This window comes from Catharus ustulatus, chromosome 39 (genome assembly GCF_009819885.2).
Source record: "Catharus ustulatus isolate bCatUst1 chromosome 39, bCatUst1.pri.v2, whole genome shotgun sequence".
Classification (NCBI taxonomy): domain Eukaryota; kingdom Metazoa; phylum Chordata; class Aves; order Passeriformes; family Turdidae; genus Catharus; species Catharus ustulatus.
Genome location: NC_046259.1, coordinates 197,899 through 212,880, shown reverse-complemented (window position 1 = coordinate 212,880; position 14,982 = coordinate 197,899). Strand labels below are relative to the sequence as shown.

At 43.7% G+C, this 14,982-nt stretch overlaps 1 protein-coding gene across 1 annotated transcript in view; it reads left to right on the top strand.

The window, feature by feature from the left end:
- POU2F2 (POU class 2 homeobox 2) overlaps nucleotides 1-14,982 on the top strand; it is a 28,416-nt gene extending 13,434 nt beyond the window's left edge. The window contains exons 6-13 of the mRNA XM_033084423.1: nucleotides 1,709-1,814; nucleotides 2,879-2,970; nucleotides 6,791-6,928; nucleotides 8,513-8,654; nucleotides 10,443-10,594; nucleotides 12,003-12,299; nucleotides 13,856-13,913; nucleotides 14,960-14,982. Coding sequence (XP_032940314.1) covers nucleotides 1,709-1,814; nucleotides 2,879-2,970; nucleotides 6,791-6,928; nucleotides 8,513-8,654; nucleotides 10,443-10,594; nucleotides 12,003-12,299; nucleotides 13,856-13,913; nucleotides 14,960-14,982 — 1,008 coding nt within the window. The remainder of the gene's footprint in view (nucleotides 1-1,708; nucleotides 1,815-2,878; nucleotides 2,971-6,790; nucleotides 6,929-8,512; nucleotides 8,655-10,442; nucleotides 10,595-12,002; nucleotides 12,300-13,855; nucleotides 13,914-14,959) is intronic.

Sequence of the window (14,982 nt, the reverse complement as noted above, 5' to 3'; positions counted from 1 at the left end):
CCAAAATTCACCCGAAATTCACCCGAAATTCACCCGAAATTCACCCAAAATTCCCCCAAAATTCCCCCAAAATTCCCCCAAAATTCCCCCAAAATTCCCCCAAAATTCCCCCAAAATTCACCCAAAATTCACCCAAAATTCACCCAAAATTCACCCGAAATTCACCCGAAATTCACCCGAAATTCACCCAAAATTCCCCCAAAATTCCCCCAAAATTCCCCCAAAATTCACCCAAAATTCACCCAAAATTCACCCAAAATTCCCCCAAAATTCCCCCAAAATTCACCCAAAATTCACCCGAAATTCACCCAAAATTCCCCCAAAATTCACCCCAAAATTTCAACAAAATTCACCCAAAATTCACCCGAAATTTCACCCAAAATTCACCCAAAATTCCCCCAAAATTCACCCAAAATTCACCCGAAATTCACCCGAAATTCCCCCAAAATTCACCCAAAATTCTCCCCAAAATTTCAACAAAATTCACCCAAAATTCCCCCAAAATTCCCCAAAATTCCCCAAATTTCACCCAAAATTCACCCAAATTTCCCCCCAAAATTCACCCGAAATTCCCCAAAATTCCCCCAAAATTCCCCCAAATTTCCCGAATTTTTTTTGCCCGAATTTTCCCGAATTTCCCCCGAATTTCCCCCGATCCCCCCCCAGCCCCTCCCCCCTGCTCGGGGGGTCCCGGAGCTCACGCGACCCCCCCGTGTCCGTCTGTCCGTCTGTCCATCTGTCCGTCTGTCCGTCCCTGTGTCCATCTGTCCGTCTGTCCGTCTGTCCATCTCTCTATCCCGTGTCCGTCTGTCCGTCCCTCCCTGTCCCCATTTCCCGTGTCCGTCTGTCCGGTGTTCCTCTCCCGGGTCCCTGTCCGTCTGTCTGTCCCTCTCCCTGTCCCTCTGTCCGTCCCTGTCCGTCTGTCCCCGTGTCTCTCTGCCGTGTCCGTCTGTCCGTCTGTCTCTCTCTCCCTCTCTCTCTCTGTCCCTCTGTCCGTGTCCGTGTGTCCGTCTGTCCCTCTCTGTCCCCTGTCTGTCCGTCTGTCCCCGTGTCCGTCTGTCCTTCTCCCTGTCCGTCTGTCCCGTGTCTGTCCGTCTGTCCCTCTCTGTCCGTGTGTCCGTCTGTCCTTGTTTCCCTCTCTGTCCGTCTGTCTGTCTGTCCCGTGTCCTCTGTCCCTCTGTCCGTCCGTCTGTCCGTGTGTCCGTCTGTCCCTGTTTCTCTCTCTCCCTGTCTCTCTGTCCCCGTGTCCGTCTGTCTGTCCCGTATCCGTCCCTCTCTCTCTCTGTCTGTCCGTCTGTCTCTCCCTGCCCGTCTGTCCCTCTCTCTCCCTGTCTGTTTTCCTGTCCGTCTGTCCGTCTGTCCCTTGTCTGTCCGTCTGTCCGTGTCCGTCCCCTCTTTCTCTCTCCCTGTTTTCCTGTCCGTCTGTCCCTCTCTCTCTCTGTCCGTCTGTCCGTGTGTCCCTGTTTTCCTGTCCGTCTGTCCGTCCGTCCGTCCGTCTGTCCGTCTGTCCCTCTGTCTGTCCGTCTGTCCGTCTGTCCCCGTTTCTCTCTCCCTGTCCCTCTGTCCGTCTGTCCCTCTCTCTGTCCGTCTGTCCGTCCGTCCCTCTCTCTGTCCGTCTGTCCCTCTCTCTGTCCCGTGTCCGTCTGTCCCTGTTTCCTCCCTCTCTCTGTCCGTGTGTCCCTCTCTCTGTCCGTCTGTCCGTCCGCAGGACCTCCAGCAGCTGCTGCAGCTCCAGCAGTTGGTTCTGGTGCCCGGGCCCCCCCTGCAGCCCCCGCCCCAATTCCTGCTGAGCCCCCCCGGGCAGGCGCAGACAGGTGGGGGAGGGGCGGCGGGGGGGGAGGGGGGGGAATTCTGGGGGGTCCTGGGGGGTCCTGGGGGGGGATTTTGGGGGTCTCAGATTTTTTGGCGGGGGGATCTGGGAGGATTTTGGGGGTCTCAACATTTTTGGAGGGTCCTGGGGGGGAATTTTGGGGTCTCAGATTTTTTTGGGGGGGTCTTGGGGGGAATTTGGGGGGTCCCAAAATTTTTAGGGGTGGTCCTGGGGGGCGTTTGGGGGTCCTGGGGGGGAATTTTGGGGGTCTCAAAATTTTTTGGGAGGGATTTGGGGGGTCCCAGATTTTTTTGGGGGGGGGATCTGGGAGGATTTGGGGGGGTCTCAACATTTTTTGGGGGGTCCTGGGGGGGGATTTTGGGGTCCCAGATTTATTTTGGGGGGTCCTGGAAGGGAATTTGGGGGTCCCAAAATTTTTTGGGGTGGTCCTGGGGGGCTCAGGGGGGATTTTGGGGTCCTGGGGAATTTGGGGTTGGGGTCCCTGAGGGAATTTTGGGGTCTTGGGGGGATTTTGGGGGTCTCAAAAATTTTTTGGGAGGGGTCCTGGGGGATTTTGGGGTCTCAAAAATTTTTGGGGGTCCTGGGGAATTTGGGGCGGGGGTCCTTGAAGCAATTTCAGATTCTGGGGGGGATTTTGGGGGGTCCCAGATTTTTTGGGGGGTCCTGGAGGGAGATTTGGGGTCCTGGGGGGGATTCTGGGGGGTCCTTGAGAGAATTTTGGGGTCGTGGGGGAATTTGGGGGTCTCAAAAATTTTTGGGGGTCCTGGAGAATTTGGGGTTGGGGTCCCTGAGGGAATTTTGGATTCTGGGGAGGGAATTTTGGGGGTCCCAGATTTTTTGGGGGGGGGTCCTGGGGGGGATTTTGGGGGTCTCAAAAATTTTTGGGGGTGATTTGGGGGGTCCCAGATTTTTTTGGGGGTCCCTTTGGGGTCTGGGGGTCCCTGTGGAATTTTGGGACCCCCCCTGACCCCCCCTGACCCCCCCCCGACCCCCCCTGACCCCCCCTGACCCCCCCTGACCCCCCCCCATTTTTTCCCCTCCCCCCAGGGCTGCTGCCCCCCCCCAACCTCTTTCAGCTACCTCAGCACAGCCCGGGGGGGCTCCTGCCCAACCCCCCCCGCGGGGGGCTGCACGCACAGGTACGGACCCAAAATATCCAAAAATTAACCCAAAAAAATTAAAAATCAAAAAAACCCAAAATCCTGAAAATTCACCCCAAAAATAATCAAAAAATTGCAAAAATTCCTGAAAAAATAACCCAAAAAAAAGGCAAAATTATCCCAAAATTCCCCCCCCGCGGGGGGCTGCACGCACAGGTACGGATCAAAAAAATACCCAAAAACTCCAAAAATAACCCCAAAAAAATTAAAAATCAAAAAAACCCAAAATCCTGAAAATTCACCCCAAAAATAACCAAAAAACTGCAAAAATCCTCGAAAAAATAACCCAAAAAACCCAAAAAATAACACAAAATTCCCCCCCGCGGGGGCTGCACGCACAGGTACGGATCAAAAAAATACCCAAAAACTCCAAAAATAACCCCAAAAAAATTAAAAATCAAAAAAACCCAAAATCCCAAAAATTCACCCCAAAAATAACCCAAAAAACAAAAAAAATTCCCCCAAAAATAACCCAAAATTCCCCCCCTGTGGGGGCTGCACGCACAGGTACGGACCCAAAAACTCCAAAAAATATCCCAAAAAATCTCCCAAAAAAATTAAAAATCAAAAAAACCCAAAATCCTGAAAATTCACCCCAAAAATCCCTGAAAAAATAACCCAAAAAATGCCAAAAAAAAGCCAAAATTACCCCAAAATTCCCCCCCTGTGGGGGCTGCACGCACAGGTACGGATCCAAAATATCCAAAAAATATCCTAAAAAATATCCCCAAAAAATTAAAAATAAAAAAAACCCAAAATCCTGAAAATTCACCCCAAAAATAATCCAAAAAACCAAAAAAATCCCCCCCCAAAATTACCCAAAATTCCCCCCCGCGGGGGCTGCACGCACAGGTACGGACCCAAAAACCCCAAAAATTAACCCAAAAAATAAAAAAAATCCAAAATCCCAAAATCCCGAAAATTCACCCCAAAAATAATCCAAAAAACTGCAAAAATCCCTAAAAAATAACCCAAAAAACGCCAAAATTACCCCAAAATTCCCCCCCCGCGGGGGCTGCACGCACAGGTACGGACCCAAAAACTCCAAAAATAACCCCAAAAAATATCCCAAAAAAATTAAAAATCAAAAAAACCCAAAATCCCGAAAATTTACCCCAAAAATCCCGGAAAAAATAACCCAAAAAATGCCAAAATTACCCCGAAAATAACCCAAAATTCCCCCCCCAGCGGGGGCTGCACGCACAGGTACGGACCCAAAAACTCCCAAAATAATCCCAAAAAATATCCCAAAAAAATTAAAAATCAAAAAAACCCAAAATCCCGAAAATTCACCCCAAAAATAATCCAAAAAACAAAAAAAATCCCCCCAAAAATTACCCAAAATTCCCCCCCCGCGGGGGCTGCACGCACAGGTACGGACCCAAAATATCCAAAAGTTAACCCAAAAAATAAAAAAAATCCAAAATCCCAAAATCCCGAAAATTCACCCCAAAAATAATCCAAAAAACTGCAAAAATCCCTGAAAAAATAACCCAAAAAACGCCAAAATTACCCCAAAATTCCCCCCCCACGGGGGGCTGCACGCACAGGTACGGACCCAAAATATCCAAAAATTAACCCAAAAAAATTAAAAATCAAAAAAACCCAAAATCCTGAAAATTCACCCCAAAAATCCCGGAAAAAATAATCCAAAAAATACCAAAAATAACCCAAAATTACCCCAAAATTCTCCCCCCCGCGGGGGCTGCACGCACAGGTACGGACCCAAAAACACCAAAAATAACCCCAAAAAATAGAAAAAATAAAAAAACCCAAAATCCTGAAAATTTACCCCAAAAATCCCGGAAAAAATAATCCCAAAAAACGCCAAAATAACCCAAAATTCCCCCCCCTGTGGGGGGCTGCACGCACAGGTACGGACCCAAAAACACCAAAAATAACCCCAAAAAAAACCCCAAATAAAAAAACCCCAAAATCTCAAAAATTCATACAAAAAAAAATCCAAAAATTGCAAAAATCCCCCCAAGAATAACCCAAAATTCCCCCCCCGTGGGGGGCTGCACGCACAGGTACGGACCCAAAAACCCCAAAAATCACCCCAAAAAAATTAAAAATAAAAAAAACCCAAAATCCCGAAAATTTACCCCAAAAATAACCCAAAAAACTGCAAAAATCCCTAAAAAAATAACCCAAAAAAAGCCAAAATTACCCCAAAATCCTCCCCCCCGCGGGGGCTGCACGCACAGGTACGGACCCAAAAACTCCAAAAATTAACCCAAAAAACCCAAAAAATCCAAAATCCCAAAATCCTGAAAATTCACCCCAAAAATCCCTGAAAAAATAACCGAAAAAAAGCCAAAATTACCCCAAAATTCCCCCCCCGCGGGGGGCTGCACGCACAGGTACGGATCAAAAAAATACCCAAAAACTCCAAAAATAACCCCAAAAAATATCCCAAAAAAATTAAAAATCAAAAAACCCAAAATCCCGAAAATTCACCCCAAAAATAATCCAAAAAACAAAAAAAATCCCCCCAAAAATAACCCAAAATTCCCCCCCCGCGGGGGCTGCACACACAGGTACGGACCCAAAAAACCCAAAAATATCCCCAAAAAACTAAAAATCAAAAAAACCCAAAATCCTGAAAATTTACCCCAAAAATAACCCAAAAACTGCAAAAATCCCCGAAAAAATAACCAAAAAACGCCAAAATTTTATTTTAATTTTTATTTTTATTTTTATTTCTGTTTTTATTTTTATTCTTATTTTTATTTTTATTTTTATTTTTATTTTTATTTTTATTTTTATTTTTATTTTTATTTTTATTTTTATTTTTATTTTTATTTCTATTTCTATTTTTATTTCTATTTCTATTTTTATATTTTTATTTTTATTTTTATTTTATATTTTTATTTTTATTTTTATTTTTATTTTTATTTTTATTTTTATTTTTTGTATTTTTATATTTTAATTTTTTTATTTTTATTTTTATTTCTATTTCTATTTTTATTTTTATTATTATTTTTATTTTTATTTTTCTATTTTAATTTTCATTTTTATTTTTGTTGGTATTTCTATTTCTAATTCTATTTCCATTTCTATTTCTATTTATTTCTATTTCTATTTCTATTTCTATTTCTATTTCTATTTCTATTTCTATTTCTATTTCTATTTCTATTTCTATTTCCATTTCTATTTCTATTTCTATTTTAATTTCTATTTTTATTTTTATTTTTATTTTTATTTTTATTTTTATTTTTATTTTTATTTTTATTTTTATTTTTATTTTTATTTTTATTTTTATTTTTATTTTTATTTTATTTTTAATTTTACTTTTATTTTTATTTTTATTATTTTTATTTTTATTTTTGTTTTTATTTTTAATTTCTATTTTTATTTTTATTTATTTTTATTTTCATTTTTGTTTCTATTTCTATTCCTATTTTTATTTCTATTTTAATTTTAATTTTATTTTTATTTTTATTTTTATTTTTGTTTTAATTTTTATTTTAATTTTTATTTTCATTTCTATTTTTATTTCTATTTCTATTTCTATTTCTATTTCTATTTCTATTTCTATTTCTATTTCTACTTCTATTGATATTTCTATTTTAATTTTTATTTTTAATTTTAATTTTAATTTTAATTTTAATTTTAATTTTAATTTTAATTTTTTATTTCTATTTTTAATTTTATTTATTTTAATTTTAATTTTTATTTTTATATTTTAATTTTAATTTTTATTTTTTTATTTCTATTTTTAATTTTATTTATTTTAATTTTAATTTTAATTTTATATATTTTTATTTTAATTTTTATTTCTATTCCCCCCCCCCAGGCGGGGCCGCGGGCGGGGGTCCCGGAGCCCCCCAAGGTCCCCGAGGGAGCCCCCGAGGAGCCGAGCAGCGACCTGGAGGAGCTGGAGCAATTCGCCAGGACCTTCAAACAGAGGCGGATCAAGCTGGGCTTCACTCAGGTGGGAATTGGGGATTTATTTGGGTTTTGGGGAATTTTTGGGATTTATTGGGATTTTTTTGGATTTTTTTCTGATTTTTTTGGGATTTTTTGGGGATTTTTTTGGGATTTTTTGAGGATTTTTTCGGATTTTTTTTGGATTTTTTTTTTTAGTTTTTTCGGAATTTTTGGGGATTTTTTTCAGATTTTTTTCAGATTTTTTTCAGATATTTTTTGGTTTTATTGGCATTTTTTGAGGATTTTATTTGGGATTTTTGGGGATTATTTGGGGTTTTTTGGGGATTTTTTGGGGATTTTATTGAGTATTTTTTGGTGTTTTTTAGGGATTTTTTTAGGGATTTTTTTCAGATTTTTTGGGATTTTTTTGGGGATTTTTTTTGGTTTTATTGGGATTTCTCTGGGATTTTTTCAGATTGTTTTGGTTTTTTTTTTGGATTTTTTTTTTATTTTTTTTCATTTTTTTTTAAATCTTTTCAGCTTTTTTGGGGATTTTTGGGGGGATTTTTTTGGCTTTTTTTGGGATTTTTTTCAGATTTTGGGTTTTTTTTCAGATTTTTTTTTTTTTTTTTTTTTTTTTTGAGGATTTTTTGGTATTTTTTTAGGGATTTTTTGGGGGATTTTTTGGGGGGATATTTTGGGGTCCCCCTGACCCAAATTTGGGATTTTTTGGGGCAGGGGGACGTGGGCCTGGCCGTGGGAACCTTTGGGATTTTTGGCGATTTTCACTGAATTTTCCATTTTTTTGGGTTTTTTCGGGTTCAGATTTTTTTAATCAATCCGGGATTTTTTTGGGGGGTCCCCCCTGACCCCCCTGAGCCCCCTGACCCAAATTTGGGATTTTTTGGGGTTCAGGGGGATGTGGGCCGGGCCATGGGAACCTTTGGGATTTTTGGGGATTTTTTTTATTTTTTTGTGGGTTTTTTTGTTTTTTTGGGGTCAGATTTTTTTTAATCAATCCGGGATTTTTTGGGGGGATATTTTGGGGTCCCCCCTGAACCCCCTGACCCAAATTTGGATTTTTTGGGGCAGGGGGACGTGGGCCTGGCCATGGGAACCATTGGGATTTTTGGGGATTTTTTTTTATTTTTTTACGTTTTTTTTTGGTTTTTTCGGAATTTTTTGGGGCTATTTTTTTTTAATCACTCCGGGATTTTTTTGGGGGATATTTTGGGGTCCCCCCTGACCCCCCTGACCCAAATTTGAGATTTTTTGGCGCAGGGGGACGTGGGCCTGGTCATGGGAACCTTTGGGATTTTGGGGGATTTTTTGATTTTTTTTTTGTTTTTTTTTTTGTTTTTTGGGTTTTTCGGGTTCAGATTTTTTGGATCACTCCGGGATTTTTTTGGGGGATATTTTGGGGTCCCCCCTGACCCAAATTTTGGATTTTTTGGGGCAGGGGGACGTGGGCCTGGCCATGGGAACCTTTGGGATTTTTGGGGAATTTTCACCGAATTTTCGATTTTTTGGGGTTTGTTTGGGTTTTTTTGGGTTTATTTTTTTTTAATCACTCCGGGATTTTTTTGGGGGATATTTTGGGGTCCCCCCCGAGCCCCCTGACCCAAATTTTGGATTTTTTGGGGTTCAGGGGGACGTGGGCCTGGCCATGGGGAAGCTCTACGGCAACGACTTCAGCCAGACGACGATCTCGCGCTTCGAGGCGCTGAACCTCAGCTTCAAGAACATGTGCAAGCTGAAACCGCTGCTGGAGACCTGGCTGAGGGACGCAGGTACCTATAGAGACCCTATAGATACCCTATAGAACCTATAGATATCCTATGGATCAATAGAAACCCTATGGATCCTATAGAACCCCATAGATCCCCCCATAGGTATCCCACAATCCCCCAGTGCAAGCTGAAACCGCTGCTGGAGACCTGGCTGAGGGACGCAGGTAGGACCTATAGATCCTATAGATACCCTATAGATATCCTATAGATCAATATGGATCAATAGAACCCCTATGGATCCTATAGAGCCCCATAGATCCCCCATGGATATCCCACAATCCCCCAGTGCAAGCTGAAACTGCTGCTGGAGACCCGGCTGAGGGATGCAGGTACCTATGGATCCCATAGGATACCCTATAGATCCTATACAAACCCTATAGATATCCTATAGACCCCTATAGATCCCATAGATCCCCCATAGATCCCCCATAGGTATCCCACAATCCCTCAGTGCAAGCTCAAACCACTGCTGAGGGACGCAGGTACCTATAGAGACCCTATAGATCCTATAGATAACCTATAGAGACACTGTGGATCCTATAGAACCCCTATGGATCAGTGGATCCTCTATAGAACCCCTATAGATCCTATAGAATACCCTATAGAACCCCTATAGATCAATAGAACCCCTATAGATCAGTGGATCCCCTATAGATACCCGACAGACTCCACAGGTGCCCTGTAGGATCTGATCTGTGGGATCTCTGGGGCAGGATCTATAGGATCTATAGGATCTATAGGATCTATAGGGTCTATAGGGTCTATAGGGTCTATAGGGTCTATAGGGTCTATAGGGCCTATGGGATCTCTGGGATTTATGGGATCTCTAGGACAGGTTCTATAGGTTCTATAGGATCTATCGGATCTATGGGGTCTATAGGGTCTGCCCCTCCACCACAGAGACTGTGTCGGTGTCTATAGGGTCCGTAGCTTCTATAGGATCTATAGGATCTATGGGATCTGTGAGATCTCTGGGAGCTCTCGGGCAGGTTCTATAGGGTCTATAGGATCTATAGGATCTATGGGATCCATGGGATCTCTAGGATAGGTTCTATAGGATCTATAGGTTATACGGGATCCATATTATAGGTTCTGTTCTATAGGTTCTATGGGATCTCTGGGATCTACAGGAACTCTGGGATCTCTAGGGCAGGTTCCATGGGTTCTATAGGATCTATGGGATCTATAGGATCTGTGGGATCTCTAGTGCAGGTTCTATGGGATCTATAGGATCTATAGGATGGGTTCTATAGGATCTATGGGATGCATGGGATCTCTGGGACAGGTTCTATGGGTTCTATGAGATCTATAGGATCTGTGGGATTTCTAGGGCAGGTTGCATGGGTTCTGTGGGATCTATAGGATCAGATCTATAGGATCTGTGGGTTCTGTGGGATCTATGGGATCTCTAGGGCAGGATCCATGGGATCTATAGGATCAGATCTATAGGTTCTATGGGATCTATGGGATCTGTGGGATCTCTAGAACAGGTTCTATGGGTTCTATAGGATCTATAGGATAGGATCTATAGGATCCATGGGATCTGTGGGATCTGTGGGATCTCTAGGGCAGGATCCATGGATTCTATAGGATAGGTTCTATAGGATCTATGGGATCTATGGGATCTCTAGGGCAGGTTCTATGGGTTCTATGGGATCTATAGGATGGGATCTGTAGGATCCATGGGATCCATAGGATCTATGGAATCTCTAGGGCAGGATCCATGGATTCCATGGATTCTATGGATTCTATAGGATCAGATCTATAGGATCTGCCCCTCCCCCACAGAGACCATGTCTGTGGACTCCTCCCTGCCCAGCCCCCCCTCCCTGGGCCCCTCCCCCCTCGGCGCCTTCGAGGGGCTCCCGGGGCGGCGCCGCAAGAAACGGACGAGCATCGAGACCAACGTCCGGTTCGCGCTGGAGAAATCCTTCCTGGCGGTGAGAGACATCCCATAATAACCCTGAAAAACCCTAAAATATCCTAAAAACAAAAAATCCCCAAAAAAACCCAAAAAACCCCAAAAAAACCCCGCTGAAAACGGCCCCAAAACGGCCCCAAAGCATCGAGACCAACGTCCGGTTCGCCCTGGAGAAATCCTTCCTGGCGGTGAGAGACATCCCATAATAACCCTGAAAAACCCTAAAATATCCTAAAAACAAAAAATCCCCAAAAAAACCCAAAAAACCCCAAAAAAATCGCACTAAAATCGGCCCCAAAACGGCCCCAAAACATCGAGACCAACGTCCGGTTCGCGCTGGAGAAATCCTTCCTGGCGGTGAGAAAACCCAAAAAACCCAAAATTTAACCCAAAAAAATCCGAAAAAACAAAAAAATCCCCATTAAAAAATTCAAAAAAATAAAAAAACCCCACAAAAATCTGACCCCAAAACGGCCCCAAAGCATCGAGACCAACGTCCGGTTCGCGCTGGAGAAATCCTTCCTGGCGGTGAGAGACCCAAAAAACCCGAAATTTAACCCAAAATATCCAAAATTTAACCCAAAAATATCCCAAAATATCCTAAAAACAAAAAAATCCCCACAAAAAAACTCCAAAAAACCCCAAAATCCCCACTGAAATCGGCCCGAAACGCCCCAAAACGACGCCAGGTTTCCGATTTCCCCAATTTCCCCAATTTCTCCCAATCTTTCCCCAATTTCCCCTGATTTTCCCCAATTTTTTGCCAATCCCCTTTTTTCCCCAATTCCCACGTTTTTCCCCCAATTCCCCCAATCCCATTTTCACCCAATTTCCCCTTTTTTTCCCCCATTCCCCCCTTTTTTCCCAATTTCCCGGTGTTTCCCCCATTTCCCCCTGATCCCTGTTTTTCCCCAAATCCCGGTTTTTCTTAATTTCCCCATTTTCCCCCCAAATCCCATTTTTTCTCAATTTCCCCATTTTTTCCCCCATTCCCCTGTTTGTGCCGATTTTCCTGTTTTTCCCCAATTTCTCCATTTTCCCCAAATTCCCCATTTTTTCCTGAAATCCCTGTTTTTTTCCAATTCCCCCATTTTCCCCAAATTCCCATTTTCCCCCAATTTCCCTGCATTTTTCCCAAAATTCCCGTTTTTCCCCATTTTTCCCAAATCCTCATTTTTTTCCCAATTTCCCCATTTTCCCCCATATCTCCACTTTTCCCCCAATCCCCATTTTTTCCCCATTTTTTCCAAATTTTACTATTTTTCCCAATTTCCCCGTTTCCCCCCAAATCCCCATTTTCCCCAAAATCCCATTTTCCCCCAATTTCCCCATGTTTTTCCCAAAATTCCCATTTTTCCCCATTTCCCCCCAATCCCCATTTATCTCATTTCCCCCATTTTTCCCAAAATCCCGTTTTTCCGCCCCAGAACCAGAAGCCGACGTCGGAGGAGATCCTGCTGATCGCGGAGCAGCTGCACATGGAGAAGGAGGTGATCCGCGTCTGGTTCTGCAACCGGCGCCAGAAGGAGAAACGGATCAACCCCACAAACCCCCAAAATCCCCAAAATCCCCCGAACCCGCCCCAAAATCCGCCCCAAAATCCGCCCCAGAGCCTGGCCCAGAACCTGGTCCAGAACCTGACCCAAAATCTCCCGAATCTCACCCAAAACCTCGCCCCGAACCTGGCGCCGAACCTCGCCAAGGGCGCGGCCTTCGCGCACACGGTGAGTGCGGTTGGGGTTTTTTGGGGGTTTTGGGGTTTTTATGGGGTTTTGGGGTTTTTTTAAGTTTTGGGGATTTTGGGGTTTTTATGGAGTTTGGGGAGTTTTGGGATTTTGGGGGGATTTGGGAGTTTTGGGGATTTTTTATGGGGTTTTGGGATTTTTTGCGGTTTTGGGATTTTTGGTGGTTTTTTGGGTATTTGGGGGGATTTGGGGATTTTTGGGTTTTTTTGGGTTTTTTGGGTTTTTTTAAGTTTTGAGACTTTTGGGGATTTTTAGGTATTTGGGGGGATTTTGGGATTTTGGGGGTTTTTTGGGTATTTGCGTTTTTTTATGGGGTTTTGGGATTTTGGGGGTTTTTGGGGGTTTTTATGGAGTTTGGGGAGTTTTGGGATTTTGGGGGGATTTGGGAGTTTTGGGGATTTTTGGGGTTATTTTAAGTTTTGGGGTTTTGGGGTGTTTGGGGGGATTTGGGGATTTTGGGGGTAGTTGGGATTTTTTGGGGTTTTTTATGGGGTTTTCGGATTTTTGGGTTTTGGGGATTTTTGGGGTTTTGGGGTTTTTGAGGTTTTTGGGGATTTTCTTGAGTTTTGGGTATTTGGGGGGATTTTGGGGGTTTTATGGGTTTTGGGGTATTTCAGTTTTTTTTAAGTTTTGGGGGTTTTTGGGTTTTTGAAGGGTTTTTGGGGTTTTGGGGGTTTTTGGGGTTTTTGGGGTTTTTTAAGTTTTGGGGGGTTTGGGATTTTTTGGGGATTTTTGGGTATTTGGGGGGATTTGGGGATTTTGGGGGTTTTTTGGGTATTTGCGGTTTTTTATGGGGTTTTTGGGTATTTGAGGTTTTTTTAAGTTTTGGGGTGTTTAGGGGGATTTGGGGATTTTGGGGGTAGTTGGGAGTTTTGGGGTTTTTTGCGGGGTTTGGGGATTTTTGGGGTTTTTAGGTTTTTTATGCAGTTTGGGGGGATTTTTGGGGTTTTGGGGTTTTTGGGGTTTTTGGGGTTTTTGGGGATTTGCGGTTTTTTGGAAGGTTTTGGGATTTTGGGGTGTTCGGGGGTTTTTTTGGGTTATTTGGGGTTTTGGGGCTTTTTATGGGGTTTTGGTGAATTAATGGGGTTTTGGGGTTTTCGGGGCATTTTTACGGTTTTTTGGGGGTTCTGGATATTAAATGGGGTTTGGGGTTTTTTTGGGTATTTGGGGTTTTTTTAAGTTTTGGGGGTTTTGGGGTGTTTGGGGGGATTTTGGGTGTATTTGGGAGTTTGGGGATTTTTATGGGGTTTGGGGCAATTTTGGGTATTTGGGGATATGTGGGGTTTTTATGGGATTTTGTGGGTTTTGGGTTTTTTATGGGGTTTGAGCGATTTTGGGGAGTTTTGGGTTTTTTATGGGGTTTTTGGGGTTTTTTTAAGTTTTGGGGGTTTTGGGGTGTTTGGGGGGATTTTGGGGCCTTGAGCAGTTTTGGCAGATTTTGGATTTTTGGGTTTTTGGGGTTGGTTCTATGTGGGGTTGTTCATTGTCCCCAAATTTCCCCAAATTTCCCCAAATTTCCCCAAATTTCCCCCCAGGTGACCCCGCCCGGCTCCGCCCTCGGCCTCCCCGCCCCCGGCGGCCTCGGCACCGCAGGTGAGTCCCAAAAACCCAAAAAAAATCCCAAAAAACCCCCAAAAAAATCCCAATTTCGGGAATTTTAACGGGATTTTAGGAATTGTGAGGGAATTTTGGGAATTTTAATGAAAATCCGGGAATTTTAGTGGAATTTTTGGGTATTTTAAGGGAATTTTGGTTATTTCAAGGGAATTTTGATAATTTTAAGGGAATTTCGGGAATTTTGAGGGATATTTTTTGGATTTTAAAGGAATTTTGAAAATTTTAGCGGGATTTTGGGAATTTTGAGGGAATTCAGGGAATTTTGAGGGAATTTCAATAATTTTAAGAAAATTTCAGGAATTTTGAGGGAATTTTGGGGATTTTGAGGAAATTTTGAAAATTTTAGCGGGAATTTTGGGAATTTTTTGGGAATTTTGGGAATTTTTTGGGAATTTTGGGAATTTTTTTGGAATTTCTGGAATTTTCTGGAACTTCCGCGTCCCGGCCCCGCCCATCTGTGTCCCCTCCCCCCGCAGTGACGTCACTGACCGCGGCCGCCCGCCCCTCCCCCCCGCCGCCCCCGCCCGGCGCCGCCCCCTCCCCCCTCGGCCTCGGCTCCGGGTGAGTTTGGGGGGGGGAGGGGGAGGGGCAGAGGGGGGAGGGGCGGGGCTGACCCCACGTGGCCCCGCCCCCCACGTGGCCCCGCCCCCTCGTGTGACCCCGCCCCCTTTTTGCTCCGCAGGGGGGCGGTGCTGGGGGGGCTCCTGGGCCCCGCCCCCATGGCCACGATCCAAGGTGGGTGAGGGTGATTGACAGGCGTCAGTCGGGATGATTGATGGGCGGGACAGACAGGTGTCACTCAGTGTGATTGACAGGCATGATTGACAGGTGATAGTGTGACTGACAGGTGTGATTGACAGGTGTCAGTCGGTGTGATTGACATGTCTCAATGTGATTGATGGGTGAAAATGATTGGCAGGTGTCAGTGATTGACAGGTTTGATTGCCAGGTGTCATTGCTTGACGGGTGTGATTGACAGGTATGATTGACAGGTGTGATTGACATGTCTGTGTGATTGACAGGTGTGATTGACAGATGCCAGTGA